Source organism: Heloderma suspectum, chromosome 9 (assembly GCF_057233095.1).
Source record: "Heloderma suspectum isolate Gila_16-S chromosome 9, 16-S_ref, whole genome shotgun sequence".
Lineage (NCBI taxonomy): Eukaryota > Metazoa > Chordata > Lepidosauria > Squamata > Helodermatidae > Heloderma > Heloderma suspectum.
This window is the reverse complement of record NC_139466.1, coordinates 7345089-7363648: the sequence shown is the minus strand read 5'-3', so window position 1 is coordinate 7363648 and position 18560 is coordinate 7345089. Positions and strand designations below refer to the sequence as shown.

At 45.3% G+C, this 18560-nt stretch overlaps 1 protein-coding gene across 1 annotated transcript in view; it reads left to right on the top strand.

The window, feature by feature from the left end:
* MCF2 (MCF.2 cell line derived transforming sequence) overlaps positions 1–18432 on the top strand; it is a 94201-nt gene extending 75769 nt beyond the window's left edge. The window contains exons 23-30 of the mRNA XM_084813668.1: positions 178–270; positions 3700–3778; positions 5952–6015; positions 6564–6670; positions 9239–9351; positions 11341–11453; positions 12165–12265; positions 16465–18432. Coding sequence (XP_084669794.1) covers positions 178–270; positions 3700–3778; positions 5952–6015; positions 6564–6670; positions 9239–9351; positions 11341–11453; positions 12165–12265; positions 16465–16499 — 705 coding nt within the window. The 3' untranslated portion in view covers positions 16500–18432. The remainder of the gene's footprint in view (positions 1–177; positions 271–3699; positions 3779–5951; positions 6016–6563; positions 6671–9238; positions 9352–11340; positions 11454–12164; positions 12266–16464) is intronic.
* The last annotated feature ends 128 nt before the right edge of the window (positions 18433–18560 follow it).

Genomic DNA, 18560 nt, shown 5'->3' with positions numbered 1-18560 from the left:
GATCTTTTGGCCTACAACTCCCATCATCCTTTACTGTTGGCTATGCTGGCTGATGGAGTTGTAAGTCAAAACATCTGGAGTGCCACAAGTTTCCCACCCCTCCAGGAAAAGGTTCTGCATTCATGTTGTATATAGTTGCATATTCAGTTTTTGTTTGTGTTCTTTGTATTTTCCCAGATGAATGCTGTTGGCATCACTGAAAATGTGAAAGGAGACCGTCGGAAGTTTGAGATCTGGTACAGCGGTCGGGAGGAGGTGTATGTTGTCCAGGTTGGCTTAATTTTATACTGCCTAAGACTGTTAGAATTCTCTTATTTGATCAGAGGATGGATCCATCAAATGAAAGAGTTCTGTCTTAAACAAAGCCCAGCCGGATGTCTTGGGATGATCCCAAGTAAGGTACAAGATTACATCCATGCCTGTTGCTTGCTCTCCTAAGAAGAATCCTGCTGGATCCGAAGTAGTGATGTATGAGAATTCCATTTCTGCTTGCAAAACATGTGAACATGTCCTGTTCGAAGCTCCGAACATGAGTCCACTGAAAACGTTCGCAAATTGTCTGACACGTGCTCACGTTTGTCTTCTTCCCAATTCCCAGTTTGATTTGCGCTCATTTCCTCATTTGTGCAAATTTCCTCAGCAGACTGAACCAACCCCACTTTATGGAGGAAATTTGCACAAATTAGATTTGTGCAAATTTGGGGAGATTTGCGCAAATCTTCCATTCAATTGCTGCTCGATTTGCGCGAGTTTCCTGTTTGCACAGAGCAAGTAGTGACTGAAAGCACTAACAGGAATCAGGCATGAGACAAGTGGCGAGACGATGTGTGGACAGTCCTGGTGGACTCAAACATCACTCGTTTGCCCAAAGGATGGTCTGTCTAGTCCTGCATTTCCACAGCAGCCAGCCAAATGCCTCTGGGAAACCCGCAAGCAGGACATGAAAGCAATAGCCAAGATTTAAGAATTGTGGGCAACATCTACTAGAACGTCTGGAGACCAAACAAGTTTTTCACTGGTTAGGGCTGGCCGTCAAGTTTGCTTGCCCTTCCCATACCTAACGAAACAAGAATAAAGTAGGCACAATAGCAAAGATTGCAGATTAAGTTCTGCAAGGTTTGCAGTGATTCATAGTAACGGCTCAATTTGCATAATTTATGCAGGTTGCAGACTCCAGCTTTTCTTGGTGCAGAACTGGGGTTTTCCAAAGTTCACACAGCCCTGATCATTGTAAGCCTTCACAAGTGTATCACTCCATCCTTTCAGACATTCACCAGTGGTGTGCACAACTGATATAATTTCCTTGTGGTTTGTTGTAGGTATGGCGGATAAATGGCGGAGTGCATTTGGCCCCCCGAAATCCGTGGCGGAATGAAGCCCCCCCACCCCCCTGCAAAATGGGCCCGAAACGGAGCACCTACCTGCTGCTGTCCGTGCTGCATTGCGAATGGCGGCCGCGTCTGCGGCTGCCATTCGCTTCTTCCATATAGCCATAGCCGCCACCATTTAGCCATAGCCGCCACCATATGCGTTCCCTTAGTTTTGCCGTGATAGGCTACGTAAATACTTATGTAGCCTATCACAGCTAACACAGGGACACCATTTGCGTCCCTGTGGAAGCCATGATAGGCTACGTAAGTATTTACATAGCCTATCACGGCAAAACTAAGGGAACGCAAATGGTGGCGGCTATGGCGGCCACCATTTACGTTCCCTTTTTTTTCTGCTGTGATATGCTACATAAATATTTACATAGCCTATCACGGCAAAACAGAGGGGTGCAAATGGCATAGTGGCCACCATTTGCAGCCCTCTGTTTTGCCGTAATAGGCTACGTAAATATTTACGTAGCCTATCACGGCAGAAAAAAAAGGGAATGCAAATGGCGGCCGCCGTAGCCGCCGCCATTTGCGTTCGCTGTTTTTTTTTTTTCGTGATAGGCTACGTAAATATTTACATAGCCTATCACGGGCCAGCGTAGGGACGCAAATGGCGTCCCCTACACAGGACGCCATTTGCGTCCGCACCAGCCCAGCAGCGGCTGGAGGCCCCGCTGCAGGTTGGCCCGGCCGGCGGCTCCGCAGCCTGGCTGTGGAGCGGAGCCAGCCGGGCAGGATTCTGGGGGGGAGGAACGGATCGCCTCCCCCCTGTTGAGGATTCTGTGGGGAGGAATGGATCGCCTCCCCCCACCTACGGAACCCGGTGGAGCCAGGTAAGTGGGGTTTTGTACACCCCTAGTTTGTTGATTATATTTCTAAACTTCCCAATAACCCAAGTTCTCTGCATGATGTACAATATGTTAAAAACATAAATTCCACATAATAAAATGATGAATACAAACACAGTATAATAAAACCAAGATAAAACTCGCAGGGAAGAGTAAAAACACCCCAGCACATCAAACCAAAGTAAAACCAGCAGCACTAAAAGTGCTGTGATCTAAAAGCACTTAAAAGAGTTCTTAAAATGCCTGGGGGAATAAAAATGTTTTCATCTGGTGCTGAAAAGTTATCTCCTCCCACTTCATGTGAGAGGAAGAGTGGGGCTGTGCTTGCCTTCCCTGGCCCCACCAACATTGCTAGCTTTCACAGAAAATCCTAGAACATGGGAGCAGCCACTGAGAAGGCCATCTCTCGCATTCCCGCCAAACATGCCTCCTATGGTGGTGGGACTGAGAGAAGCGCCTCTCCTGAGGATCGTAAAAGCTGGCATCGAAGCATCTTGCGGCACCTTAAGGACAGACATATTTATGATGGCATAAGTTTTCATCAGCTATAGTCCACTTCGTCAGATGCATGAAGTGTTATCATGAGCTGCAAGTATATATACATACATGGTTGCGGAGGAAGGGTGGATTGTAAACAGAGAGGTCAGAGGGAAATGAAAAGCGGAAAGTACAGACAATACATTTGTTAGTCTTTAAGTAGCCATAAGAAGACAGGATACCCTGGAGAAGATGCTGATGCTAGGGAAAGTGGAAGGCAAAAGGAAGAGGGGCCGACCAAGGGCAAAATGGATGGATGATATTTTGGAGGTGACAGACTCGACCTTGGGGGAGCTGGGGGTGGCGACGGCCAACAGGAAGCTCTGGCGTGGGCTGGTCCATGAAGTCACGAAGAGTCGGAAGCGACTGAACGAATAAACAACAAGACATAAGACTCTGCTGTTTTTGCTGAAACAAACTAATTCAGCTCCCCTCTGGGAAACATTACAATGACTTTTCCTTTAAGAGTCCCAGGCTTTTAAAGTTATTTTAATGTATATAATATTTTATATAATATTTGTGTTTTATCTTGTTTTTGTAAACTGTCCTGGGAGCTCTGCTGAAGGGTGGAAAATATCCTTTTAAATAAATAAATAAATAAATAAATCACCAAAACAAAACAAAACTGGCTATTGTAAAATGCACACACACATTGCAGTGAATGCCCAATGTTTCTTTAAAATGTTTTTACCTCTCTTTTCAGCTGAAAAAAGATTCCCAGAGTAGCTGACAAACATCAGTAATAAGACATCCCTTGCCCTCAGGCTTATGATCGAAAAGACTCCACACAAAGGGAAAAGGGCTGGGAAGGAAGGGAGGGGATTTCGATGCTCCCAAGTGAGCTTTGGAGCATTCATGATATTGGATGAGTTTGGGGTCTCTTTTAATGTTTGGTAGCGGAGAAGCGATGCTCTTGCTGTTCTCTCTTCTGTCAGGCTCAAACCGTCGATCTGAAGATGGCATGGCTCAATGAAATCAGAAAGATTTTGTTCAAGCAGCAACAACTTACCAAAGGTATGTTGGGGGTATGCAGGCTTAGTTCCAGGATGAGGGTTTGGGATTTCCCTGTTGAGAATGGGGCCAGCCCACTGGCTTTCCCAGGGAGCATTAGAATGCTTTTAAGAGGTGGTGGCATTGCTTATCTGAATCTGTTGGTATTTTCTACAATAAATCTGCACTCAGTTTGGTTTAGGGTTTGGGTGTTCAGTTTTTTGCTCCACGGTATGCTTAACGCCCAATGATTTCCATGGCCTGCAAAACACAAAGGAGTGAAATAGCAGTTAGAGCATCTGACTGAGGTCTGAGTGTAACAGAGAAGTTCCGTTCCATAATTGTTCTGGCATTTTGACCCCTGGTCAGTCCCATCCCAGTTTAATTCGAGCTGGAAATTCAGATTCTGGAGTATAGCTGGTGCAACTCTGGACATGCACAATTTACATGAAAGCTATATATATATTTTTTTAAAAAAACACCTTAAAAACCTCATCCCATTATGGTGAATTTGTGTAAATATCTGTGTCTCCATTATTTGGGCATTTGCCACCATTTTGTTGTTGATGGTTTTTTTTGCGGGGGGGGGGGGAGCTAATGGCTTCTTCTATCCAAACCCCCTCCATTTTTTATTTTTTTTTTCAAAATGGTGCAGTGGTGGAATTGCACATTTTCAACACGTCATCATTGCACCTTTGAACCATTGCTCAATGTTGCAGATGAGGAAAGAAAGAAAAACTTGAGGTGGGGAAGTAAAACCAACTGTTCTTTCAAAACGTTCGCAATTCAGTTTTCCCCTGGGGAAAAAAAAATCCAAAACTCTCCTCTGGAATCCAACCAGATTTTGCCCTGCAACATTCCAAACCTGAAACCATTACAAGAAGGCTGGTAAACTTCCCAGGGTTATGGAAAATGAGGTGTTGAACCTGATTGAGATGGACTCTGTTACCATCCTTAGTCTGACTGCTTGCTCTGTCTTTCTCCAACCTGATAGATCAGGTGTATGCAATAGATATTGATCAGGTATCTGTAGATTTAGGGACACTCCTTGGAGACCATATTACACCAATTTTAATATCTTTACACTGGCTGCCAATTTGTTTCTGAGCAAAATATAAAGTGCTGGTTCTGACCCTTAAAGCGTGGTCTAGGTTCAAGGTACCTTAGGAAGCACCTTCTACCCTACGTCCCAGTCTGCCTCCTAAGATCCTCTGAGGGCTCTCTGATGCGGCTGCCTCATGTGAGACTGGCAGCCACATGCAAGAGGACCTTCTCCTTCGCCGCCCCTCAGTTGTGGAACGACCTGCCAGTTGAAATGCGCCTGCTGACCTCTTTGAAGGTTTTTGTGGGAATTAAAGACTGTCATTCCAGCAGGCCTTCCCTTGTTAGAGCTCTCATTCCTCTTTGTTGACTGTTATATACTGTTTTTATTGTTGGTTTTTTTGTTAAATGGTTTTCAACTTTGTTCACTGCCTTGAGTATTTGTATATAGGTGGGTTATAAATTGAAATGATGATGATGATGGTGAGAATGATAATATAAATCAGGTATATGCAGTATCACAGCATAAGCTGGAGGGGGCTATGTAGCATGTGTATTTATTTATTACATTTATATCCCACCTTTCTTCCATCATGGAACTCAAGGTGACTCCATGTGGTTCCCAGGTAGTCTCCCCTCCAAGCACTGACCAGACCCAGACCCAGACCCGCTTAGCTTCAGCAAGGTGGCTGGCTCATGTGCCTTCAGACCATGTCCCAGCATATGGTAAAGTGACATTAAAACCCCACAGCCATTAAGGATGTAGTCAACGGAGGACACTTGTTAAGGAAAGGCCCGTAACTCAGTGGCAGAGCCCCCACTTTTCAGGCAGAAGGTCTCCATTTCAGTCCCCAGCATCTCCAGATAAGGCTGGGAAACTCCTCTGTCTGAAAACTGGAGAGTCACTGCCAGTGAGTGTAGACAATGCTAAGCCAGATGGACAATTGCTCTGAGTAGGTATAAGGCAGTTCCCTAGGCTACATACAGGTGCATGTCTGTCATCCAGTTTCCTTGCTGGATCAGACCAAGGGTCTTTCTAGTCCAGCATTCTGTTTCCAGAGTTGGAGCTCTAAAATCCCCCACCCGCCTCCCTGTTTTATGACCACCTGGCAGATGGAAAGTACAAAACTAAGACAATTTTGCATCATACCCACAGTTGAGAAGCAGCCGCTGCCTTTGTGTGCAGACCAGATCCAACTTTCTTCTCCACGGAGTGATGGGTAAGTTGGCCAGCACAAAACAGTAATTCCCCCCATCCCTTCTTGGTTGATAATGTGAATATTTGGCTACAGTATATACAAGGGGTAGGGAATATGGTGCCCATGGGCACCCAGGTGCCCCCCAGCTACCTTTCTTGGTGCCTCCTGCTTTTGTTTTTAATGAATACATTTTCTTACCAGCAGCTTGGGTTGCTGTGAAATAGGTTTCCGTTCATGCTGAAAACTGTGGGTTCAAAGGCGTTGTTTAATGTGTGGGGGCTCTGACCTCACCTCTGCCTTGTACTCAGTCTTTTGGGCAGGTTACTTGTCTTTTGCCACACCTCTTATGGCAGCCATTTTGTGGTGGTGCTCGGGACAGTTCCTCAAATGGCCAAATGTGCCCACAGCCCCAGAAAGGTTCCCTGCCCCTGATATATACCAATCCTAAGACCTTTATGTGCCTAATAAAGGGTAATAACATTTGCTTGGGCATTGCAGGTGGTACCCTGCTCATAGTTTGGTAGGTCTCGTTTTCTACCATTCTCTGAATGGACTTTGTGTGTTTTCAGGAAACATCCAAGAGCCTCTGTAAGCTCGGAGGAAAATGATTCTGAGCGGACCAGCCCTGTAGCTTTGGAGAGTGTTGCATCCTCGCCGCAGAACAAACCAATCGGGCGTATGTTCACCTTGATACCCTGTTTGATACCCTCCCCTGTTTTGTCTACATGTGCCGTTTTCTGTGAGCTCCCTTGTGTAGGGGCATTGCTAGTCCTGTGCCCATGGGGGCCTGACCCCGAATCTATTTCCCAGGGACCCAGGTCTATTCTACAGAGTGTCCCTTGACACCAAAGGAAGAGTTTTTCTCAGCTTATTTACCATGCAGGGGGCAATTTTCAAGGGGGATTGCAGCCATGGAGGGAAGGGTTAACTCTCCCCTTTGCGCATGCTGCAACACCACGTCCCCTCTCAGATCTTCCCCTGCATGGCAATTAAGCTGAGAAAAATGCAATGTTCCATTGATTTGGGATGATTTAGGTCGGGCGGGGGGGAAATAACTGATTTGTTTAATTTTGGACAATTCGGATAAGGAATTAATTGGCTGGCTAGCCCTCCTGGAAGTTTAAATAAATCCTAGTGATTATTTCTAAATTTGCTTATATAGATACCAGTGAACAAATGCAGAGTTTATGCAGATTTCTGTCCTATTGCCCTGGGCCCTGAATCTTGTAAGTGCCTAGCAATGGCCCTGGGCCTGGGTGAGTTTCACATGCCTCTTTACCTCCTCAAATGTATCTTAGGATAACCAGAAGCTCTCAAGCCAGATCAGACAATACTTTTTCCATTGCTCCCCCAAATCCACTCAGGATATTTGCCCTGCTTCTAATGGCGCCTGCCATTAGGGATTTCAGAGAATTCCGCCACGGACTCCAGTGAGGCCGGATTCTAAAGAACCTCTGGAATCTGTGGCGGAATGGCCTCCCTCGCCACCCCGCGGAATCCCCCCGGGCTGGAGCTTACCTGGCGGTGGATGCGGCGGCTCCGGCTCATCTCCTGGCTGCTGCCGGGCTGCTTTGGCTGCAAATGGCAGCCATCATAGCAGCCGCCATTTGCGTGGCTGCCTTTTGCCATGATAGGCTATGTAGGTATTTATGTAGCCTATCATGGCAAAAGGCAGCCATGCAAATGGCATAGTGGCAGCCATTTGCGGCTGTAGAAGCCTAGCAGCAGCCAGAATTCCGGCTGCGGCCGGCCCCGGCCAGCAGCTCCGTGGAGTCGCCATGGAGTGGAGCCGGCCGTGGAGAATTCCAGCGGGAGGGTCGAAGCACCTCCCCCCCACCACGGATGCCCCGGAACGGACGGGTTAGTGGGATTCGTACATCCCTACCTCCCACTCATGGAAGGCATACAGATAATTCCCAGGAATTGCTCACATCACTTGAGCCTATGCACATAGGATTGAATGTGTGCAGGCCCCTTTGAAACATTATCCCCCTGTGTGAATAGTCAGTGACGTCAAAGGTGGACCACATATGCCGGGTTGCCAGGAAGTAAAATGCACACTGTCTGTCCTGCAGAGTAGTGAAGCAACAGAGACTCGTTTAGCAGTCTATAAGCCCTTATCATAGAATCATAGAACACTAGGGTTGGAAGGAGCCTAGAAGACCATCGAGTGCAACCCCCTGCTCAATGCAGGAATCCAAGTCAAAGCACCCCTGACAGATGGCTGTCCAGCCTTGTCTTGAATGCCTCTAGTGTGGGACAGCCCACTACCTCCCTAGGGAATTGGTTCCATTGTCATATTGCTCTAACAGTTAGGAAGTTTTTCCTGATTTCAGCCGGAATCTGGCTTCCTGTCACTTGAGCCCATTATTCCATGTCCTGCACTCTGGGATGATGGAGAAAAGATCCTGGCCTTCCTCTCTGTGACAACTTGTCAAATACTTGAAGAGCACTATCTAAATAAGTTCTCTTTATTTAGTTAATAGCACCTCTTCACATCTAGGGCTGGGAGCTGCCCTCTGGGCCTAACTAATAAAACAGAGCTTTTGTTAAGAGAACTACTGAAACACAGCAGTTGCCTTTCACCATGCTCCACAAGCTTTTTCTTGGTTCTTCCCTTCAGGGAGGGTCTTCTCGACTCAACTTCTGATGGGCTGCCACTCTGGCAGACCGCCTCCTTCCTCCTCTCAGCTCCACCCACTTAACTCGGTGGCGAGCTCTGGCATTTGTCAATGCTGGTCCTTCCTCCCCCTCTGACATAGATCAGGTTCCCAATGGGGGTGGGCGAGTCTCTGAGCTGGCCCTCCTGGTCAATAAGCCCCTGGGAAGGTTCTTCACCAATTCCTAGAGAGCCTTGGGGAATTTCCTCCCCCGCTCCCTGTTCTGGTTGGGCTTCTAGCTCTGACTCTGAATCCAAATCAGAAACCAAATCAGGGAACTTAGGCCCAATCCTGACACTTGCTCCTGCTCTCCACCACATTAGAGGGCAGGGATTAGAGAAATATTGTCCAATCTGGCCCCTTATTTTTGTCCGTCACCTGAGCCAAAGGTGAAGGCATGGATCTTTCACAGTACTTCAGCCAACAACAAAAGCACTCAAAATTCAGTCTTCCTAGCACTACACCACACCACTTCATCCAGCTGAGAGATTTCTAGGTTCAAATGCTCCTCTCTTGGCAAGGAAACTCTCTCCTTTTGGAAAGCCAGATGGTTTGGACTATCATTGATTCCCGTTTCCATGCAGCTTGGCCAGGAATGTCCCATTCTTTGGAAATCTGCGAAGGGCTCGATGACTGGTCTGGCCACAACTACTTCTCAACATGCTCTGACACTGAAGAAGAAGATGGAAATCAGCTGGTGAGTCAGACTGATAACCCATTACAGGTGCACAAGGAGTGAATTGCGAGTGAATTCACATTGTGAGTGAATTGCCCGCTCCCATGACTGTGTGGTTAGGAAGCTGCTCTGTGGACTTGAAAAGGTTTCCTTCTAAGGCCTGCTGCCTATGGAACTTACAAGATGTGGAGATAGTGCCTGGCTTAAAATGGATATCTGACAAATTCATGGAGCAGGAGGAGAGGGAGAGACCTACCCATGAGGCAGGATGCTAAACCAGGTTGGACCCTTCATCTGATCCAGTGGAGCTCTTCTTATGTCCTTTCGCCATTCCATGTGGATGTCTCCATCATGTTCCCCATTGTAGTTCCAGTCTGATGAGTAATCTGTCATTGTTACCTTTAGTACTTTGCCTGTTGGTACTGGATCTTTACTTTATTCTAACATCTCAGTTTATCTGTGGTCCCTCTTTGTGCTCCTTTCCAAGCAGGCGCCTTCCTACCATTGAGGCATTTCTGGTCTCATCCCCCACACCACCCACCCATTTTGAAATAATTTTAAAATGGCAGACTTGGGAGCCAGGGAGACCCAAGCCCTCCAGCCCACTCCTGACCAGTGGTGTCCAGTCTTGGCCACCGGTAAGAGAACTTGGCCTGATTCCTGCTGAGGATTGTTATTATTGTTGTTGTTAGTAGGAGTAAGTAGGAGTACCAGCGGTAGTACTAATAGTAGTAAAAGCATTACCATATTTCAGTGAAGGTCCTCTCTTAAACCAAACTCAACCAGAAAAGGCAAAATAGGTTTAAGGAAGTGTGTAAGTAACTGAGGATAAAAATACTGCTATAATAAGACTATAGTTATGACTATAGTTAGGGTTAGGGATGCTGGAGAAATTTGAGACAGACTAAAATGATTTCAGATTTCTAAGAATCTGACCTGCAGAATCCACTGCAGACTAACCTTCTCAGGCTGCCCAGAATCCATGGACTTTTGCATCTTTTTTTTTTTTTTTTTTTACTTTCCCGAAATTTATGCAAATTTAATTGTAAGAAAATATGCACATTTCTGCTGAGGCTGGAAAATATACATGGGGAAAAGTTGAATGGCACGGGGGACAATTCACTAAATGTTACATACTAAGGTAAATTACATAAGTGGTTGCCAACCCTCTTATGGAATTATTTGTGCATTTTTCCACATGATGAAAAAAAGTTTGAATCTGTCTGTGAATGGAGGCAAGAACAAATGCCACTGCACAATCCATGAAACACACATGAGGCAAATTTCACAATTTCTGGACTCTCCTTGTTATGGTCACATTTTTCCCCCACTGACAAAGACCTTGGACTGGTATTGGGAAAAGCATTGTGAAACCAGTAACGTCACTATGTGCATATGCAACATGTTGGTCTGTCAGGTTTTTGGTTTTGCATAACCTTATAGTTGTATTATCAGTTCTTTTTACAACCATTATTTATACTTCATAATCAAGTCTAGTTATTTCATTAATTTTTTTTTAATTGTAGCTGTATTTTTATCCTCAGTTACTTATAAGCTTCCTTAAAGCTATTTTGCTTTTTCGTGTTAGCATATTTACCACTCTTCAGCCGAAAAAAGACTCTTAGAGCAGCTTTCAAAGTTTAATGTTAAGATATTCCCTGACCTCAGGCTTGCAGTCTAAAAGACATGAAAGACACAGAAAAGGGGGGAGTGGAAGGGAGGAGGAAAACAGCAAATTCAGGAGGCACTCATTCTTCATTACAAAGATCTTATAGGTGTTCTTTCTGGCAGGGAAGGGCAAAGCAAGCTCCCTGCAGCTGTTTCTGCTCTGGCCAGTGTATGGAGCCAGGTTGGTTTCCTCCTTGCTGTGATGTTCTACCTGGGCTTTGGAAAGGGAGGGGGGGGGTGTCTCTTTGGGGGGAGGTGGGGGAGATGTTGGCATACTGGGAGGCTAGCATTAAGCTCTGCAAACCATTGCCCTAAACCATCTATGTATTCTGAATGTTGCAGTCCCCAGGAAAATATAAGGCCTTAGCAGACTGCAAGACGAAGGATTCAGAGGATTTGCTGGTGAAGAACGGGGATGTGATTCAACTGTTGCAAGAAGATGGAGAGGGACAGTGGTACGTACACCAGAAATGCTTCCTTTTTTCTGCAATGAGCAAAGAGGTAGCAACAAAAGCATTAAGCCTTTGACTCTGGTAATCTGTTGATAGTCGTGTGTGTGTGTGTGTGCGCGCATGTGTGTGTGAGAGAGAGTGAGAGAGAGAGAGAGAGAGAGAGAGAGAGAGAGAGCAGAGCTGGTATAAAGGGTAGGCATTGATTCTAATCACGTGGGGGATCAGAATTGTGAGAAAGGTTCCTCTTGGATTCTACTCTGACATTACTCTGTCCAGGGCCAACATCAAAGGTAGGCATAGTCGGGCACCTGCCGAAGGGCCAAATCCCAACGGGGGCCCACTGAAAAGAGACCCCCGGAGTTGCTCCTGCTCTTCACCATTGCAACGTGCTTGTTCACTTGGCTCTCACTCTGGCCCAAACAACAGTGGAGGTGAGAAAGAGGAGCAGTAGATTTATTTATTTAGATGCCACTGTCTACTTGCCCCCTGGCTCTCTGCCTGTCAAGCAAGCAAGTGGTAGCAATGATGAGAAAGAGGATGAGGAGCAATAGACGCTGGGGAACATGGGGGTGAGAAGATAGGCTCCCTGAGGGAGGGAGCCCATGGAGCGTGTCTTGCCCAAGAGCCCTCAAAAACCTGGAGATGATAGATAGCAGTCTTTGTATGGCTCATTTCACTATTATTCTTCCCCCCACCCCTTTTATCATTTGAAAGGTTGGTCAAAAACCTGAACCGAAGAAAAGAAGGCTGGGTGCCTGGCAACAGTTTGCAATTAATCCTTGGGGACTGTAGGTTTCGGAATGCCAGAGTTGCAGGTATCCTGTGATGACAAGCGACCCCTCTCTGAACTGTTTTGGAATTGGAATATGCAGGAGTTTGGAGGTGTTTGCTTCTTTGCTTGCTTGCTTGCTTAGAGAAATCCTAGCTTTTGCCATAGTTTTGAACTATGCTAAGGTAACTAGCAGGGTGGGGGGAGCAATAATCTAAATTGCTCCAAAAACATTAGCAATAGTATTATGCAATCTCTTTTACTCACTTTTGATTTGCTCATTATGGTTTTCGTTTTGCAAAGAATGAACTGGCCAAGACTTGAAAAAGTGCTGAATGCAGAATTCATAATGTCTAAGTCAGGCAAACATATAAATCACCGGGTGAATTGCCACCAACTAAAGAACAGGGATGCATGAGAAATTTGTTTCAGTTCATTTTTTATCAGGATTTACCCAGTTTGCACCTTCTGGACCAAACACAGACTTAGATGCAAACTGCATTCGAAGTCTGTACATTTCCAAGCTTGCAGTATGATTCATTGACCCCCCCATGTGTCTGATAGACAGTATGTGCACATTTGAAAAATGCACATGAAAAAATGAGTACTTTTGAAAAGTGCACACAAATACACTTTCAGCAATGGGAGAAAAATGTGTACATTTCAAAGATGCACACAGTTGATGCATACATTTCAAAAATACACATGAAAATACACATGGATTTTCATGCAAAAATGGGGGGGGAAGCAAAGTTCACAACCTGATATGGACTTAAGTTGGAACAAGCTTTGGGATCGAATTCAGTGGACTTTGGCGAGCTCATGTTTTGCTGATTTGCACATCCCTCCTAAATAGCTGTGCCTGTGGGATCTCTCCCTTCCCCCCTGTTCCTGGGAGGTCCATTAAGACCCTCTAGTGGTTTTATACCCCTTGGCAGAACCTGCATACACATATTCAATTTTTCCTCTGCTGACAATGAGGGATAGAAGCATACTTGCTCGTTCAAAACTAAAGCTAAGATGTTCCGCTCAGATTCTGCAAATGACCTGATTCTGCATAAAAAGGCTGTGTATTCTGGCATCCATGCTGCAGTCATAGCCATAAACATTCCCAGACTCCCTGATTTACAGGTAGTTTTATTGTTTCTGACCAGAAGAATACGTTTGATCCAGGGTTAATTGGAATAGCAAGTGATAGTGGATGGATGGATGGATGGATGGATGGATGAAGACAAAGACTTGAGGTTCACGGAGAGTGAACAGGAGTCCCATTCAGTGGAGATAATATGTGAAATCCTTGACCACGTGCTCTGAATCTTTCCAAGCCTTTAGTGGGAGACTTCCTACTTGCTCCCCAGTTTATTCCCCCTCTTTCCAGCCCTAAGGGCTGCATACTTGAAACCTGAGTTTTTTGCTATTACAGGGCACACTGCCTCTTTCTAAACAGGGTATCATTTGCCAAATGTTCATTATTTTCACTGGGACAGAAGACAAGTATAGATACAGGCCAGGAGTTCATGGCTGTGTTCAGATGTAACATTAAAATATGGTTTAGCGTTATGAGGATGGGTCTCAGTGAGTCTTGGTGTTGCATGCTCCCCCATCCCCTACCTCCAGCTCAGTCATGAAAAGGAGATTGGAAGCTTCTATTCGATGAATTGCAGTTGAGCGTGTCATCCAAACCCCATACTGTGGTTAATCCCAACTGTGGTTAGTTAAAACAAGGCAGCTCCGTAAACCATGGTTTGAAGTTGACTTGTCTCAGCTCACCATAGTTAAAATTAGCCACAGTGATTATCATAGAATAGTAGGGTTGGAAGGGGCCTACAAGGCCATCAAGTCCAGCCTCCTGGATTAACCACAGTTTGTCCAGGTTTGGATGGCGCTGCAAGCTGTGACTCATCTTATAATGTTGGGCGGGGGGGGGATGAGGGACCGGGCACGCCCAGAGTTCCCTGTGGCTCACTGTTTTAACTGAACTATGGTTATGGCTGAACCAGTGCACAACATGTCACTGAAGACTCCTTTATCTGAGATTTCCTGCTTTCTCTAAGGACAACTCTGTATTAGTTGGTCATTATTAAGTATAGGACTTCTTGTCAAGGGGCTTCATGCTGTATTAAGGAGAACTGTAGCTCAGTGAGTAGAGCGCATGTTCTGCAGGTTCAGTCCCTGTCATCTCCAGTTAAAACGATTAGCTATCAGGAGAACCGCTGCTGCCGGTCAGAATCGACAATACTGGCTAGATAGACAAATAATGTGAAGTGGTATCAAGCTGCCTCCTATGCAGACACGTTTTATGTTTGATACTTTAAAACTGCATTCAAGCAACAAGTTGCACCTTAACATGAACCTCTTTTTAGTGCCCTGTTCCCATCAAAGACTGTTTAAAATAAATTGAGGTACATCACATTAACTGCATGCACCTTTAATGGTGGGCTGGGAGCAATAGTTGTGGTTTACAATAACCTGGTTCCAAATATTCATTTGAACTTGAATGGAAATGTTCCAAATGAATCCCAGTGACTTTCCTTTTATGCCAAAGATCATGTGATAGCTGCTTTGCCAAATCTTGCCCTGAACCGCCGCCCCCCCAGCCCCGGGGTTATCAAATATCTGATGGGCTACATCAGGGGTATTGAACCTCAGACCTGTGGGCCAAATCCAGCTTGCCTGGGGTCCCAACCAGGCACTCCAGGGTCATGCCACCTTCCTCTGACATCACCCCTAGCACTGATTGTTTGGTGATTTCCTGTTTTTTTCATTTTTTCCCCCATTCTAAAAGTTTCAAATGCCTCTGCTACTGGTGAGTTACTGGAAGTAAGAGATTTAGGTTAAACGATGCTGGTAGTTGTGGGATTTGGGGTATTTTTGCCACCCCTTCTTGCCTTTGGCTTCGTCCCCTTTTGCTTTAAAGCTCTTACGGCCAGTAACTCACCAGTAGCAGAGGCATTTGAAACTTTTAGAATGGGGAAAAAGTGGGCCCTGCCCACCACTGGAATTCTGCCCCTGAGAGCTTCTCCAAAGTTGAATTTGGTTCTCAGGCTGAAAAAGGTTTGACTTCCCTGCACTCATAGCATGCCGTGTCAGGGCCTAGGCCTGCAACATTGGCAAATGTGCCATAAGATAAGTCCACCACTGAAGGCACGTAAGGAAGTATGACCAGTGGGAAGATAGTGTGCATTCCCTTTGGGAATGAGCAGCCTTGAATGGGCCAGCGTAACTGAGCATGGTGCTTGTTGTCAGCTTATTTCGGGATGGGCAAACTCAGCGTGGTCCAGGTTGCTCGCCGGACCCCCACTAGCGGCCTGCCCCTGCTCGCCACAAATGGCGAGTTGCTGGGCGGACTGCGAGTGCCTACAATCTTGCGTAAATGGCTGCTTTACAGCTGCCATTGGTGTAAAATCGGCCTTTACAAAAAAGACTGAGCTGCCATTTTGCGGTTCGGCAAGGGATTGGTGATCCCCTCGCTTGCCTGACTCGGCACGCACCAAGTCAGGCAAGTGCAGGGATCCACAGACTGGTGTCCGGGGGGCTGAGCTGGTAATTTCTCATTGGGCCTCAAGCCCCAGCCGATGCCTGCAATATTCCTCAGCTTATTAACTCCTTTCCAAATAGCTTCATTTGCTGGAAGGGACTTCGACAAAAGCTCTATGTGTGATGCATCCAGGTAGCCGTTCATAAAGTGGGCTACCCTTCTAATGTGCATTTTAGCATGGGTGGGCAGGTCGTAGTTTACTTCCAACTTTTCACAAGCGTGCTTGATAAGATGTTGCAGGTCTCAGTGGGAAACAGTTGTAGCCAAAAGCCAATCAGTAAAACTACAAAACTATTTAAATGCACCGGATTGCACTTTTTACGCACTTTAAGAATTTATGCTGCAAGCCTCCGCGCAGTAGCCTTAATTTATGACATGCCTGTGGAATGCAAAGTTGTTGGGTCTATTTTTTGTTGGTGTTGCTGGCATTTGAAACAGAAAGTAGCCCTCCCCCATCTCGTTCCTCCCCATGTGTGTCATACAGTGACTTGTGCTTTGATGATGAAGAAATGCTAAGTTAGCAATAATTCTTTGTGGCCCTCCATCAGCTACAACTGCAGTCCAATCACCATGATTAGTATTACTGGTTCTTCACTTAGCTGGGGATTTAGCTGTTGTTGTGTAACAATGCTACCTGGTAATGAAAAGCCATGTATTCTTGGAATACCCTCCTTCTAACATTAACATCACTCTTAATTGCTTTATAGACGCTGCTAAGGCGAGAAAATTAAGCTCCCCCTGAATTTAAAGGGAGAACTAATTTCATGTCTTTTTTGAATGCTCCAGTGGAGGTTTGAAGTGGTTGTTCAAGAGAGATTATACAGTTGTTGGAGATCCCCTGTACTATCTATCATCCATCAACATTTGCCGCTCATCACAGCTTCATCAACATTCGCCGTGACCATCAACGGAAGCCATTCTGTCCTGTTTTTCATTGTTTTCTCCCACCAATGGAAAATACGGTGCCATTTTGTTCAGACACGAGGGTGGAGTTTTCCCTTCCTCTCCATGACATCCATGACAACTAATTTGGTTGGTCATTTCCTTGGCCTTTGTTCGATGCTTTTTCTTGCAGGCACAAAAAAAGTTGTTGTGATTGACTAGGTTCATTTGGGTTTAGACCAAACAGTAGTCATTATAGACTACCTTTTCTTGTTCAGTTGATTTTTTTCTGAAATGGGTGTGAATATATTCCAACAACATCAGCAAAAAGGCCATCTTTTGGGCTGGATGATGCATGGCAGCACAGTAATGTTGGGGAGAAGCAGGGAATCCTTTTGCACTAAGGGTCCGATCCAGAGCCCATGACACCTATAGGCTGTGGTTCAAGATCTTATTGATGGTCAACTCAGGATTGTCAAAACTCACTCTGGGTTCGTCTGCATACCCAGGCCATCTAGTGAAGTGTCCAAGTTTACATTGTCACTTTTGGGGAACACACGTGCCATAACTGAGTTTGATATCCACATTTGCACTAAAAAGTAAGGTTCTTCTTTGTGGTAAGACTGTACTCTACTGCATCTGTATTGAGAATGACTTAATGTTGAGATGGGAGCAGTATCTCTGCTCTCTTTTTAAAAATGAAGTTTACATAATTTATTTTCTATTTTACTTCTCTTCCCCCCCCCCCCTTTGGTGCTTACACGTCTATACTGTTAACTCTGTGTACACATATAATGTGTACAAATCTAATTTCTAGTGGTACCCATAAAGACAGGGGAGGTGTTGTGATCAAACCACTCACGACAGCTTAAGGCAGGGAATCAGTCGCATGTATGCAAACAAAAACCAATATGGTCTCAGTAAGCTATTTTTTCTTAGACACCGCAGGCAGACTTGGTTTGTGAACCAGATTCCAAGTTGAACTACAAGCCTTTGGGAGAGAGCAGACAACTGGTGAATTTCAGCTCAAGACTGTTTGTTAGCCCCTCATATATAACTTGAAAAGACAATGATACCATAAACCATCCATCCCCAACAGGGCGCCCTCCAGATATCTTGGACTGCAACTCCCATCAGCCCCAGCCACACAGCCAATGGTCAGTTGTGATGGGAGTTGTAGTCCAGAGCATCTAGGGGAGCATCAGATTGGGAAAGGCTACCATAAACCCATTATCCCTTGAACAATGGGATCCGAGAATTCATTGTGAGAATTCCTAATGGACCATTTTAACAGATATTCCTCTATACATCAGAAGTAGCATATGACTTTGAAGATTAACAAGGGGTCACGTTAATTACTGTCATGGGGCCAGTCCTGCTGTGCATAGGTCACTTTTTTAAACTTCACATCTATATCCTTTTGTCTCAGCAACCACAAGGCACACATCTTGGTCTTCTACTCTTGTCTTCCTAGTTCTGAATCTTACACACTTTTTTATTTATGGAAACAGCTAGTTCTGCAAATCTGAATGTACGGTCTTAGGCTGCAATCAAATACCCAGTTACCTGGGAGTAGGCTCCATTGGACATGCTTCTGAGTAGACATGTATCGGATTGCACTGTTAGACTTTTAAAATTTTGCACAAATTGTTGATGACATCTTAAAAGTAGACAGGTTTACCATTTGAGCTGTAAAATGTATATGGTACTCCAAGCTACACCAGAGGGGGGGGTCCCCCCCACTGCCTAGAAATTTACATTATACTGTAAATGTACTTGTAAAAATGTGTTAAATCTATATTTAAGAAGAATTATAAACATTGTTAAATAAAGAAATATATATATATGAAAACGTTTCATTTTCTGTGGAGGAGTTTGTGGTGCTTGAATTCAAAACACAATGGCGTGTTCTTTTTTCATG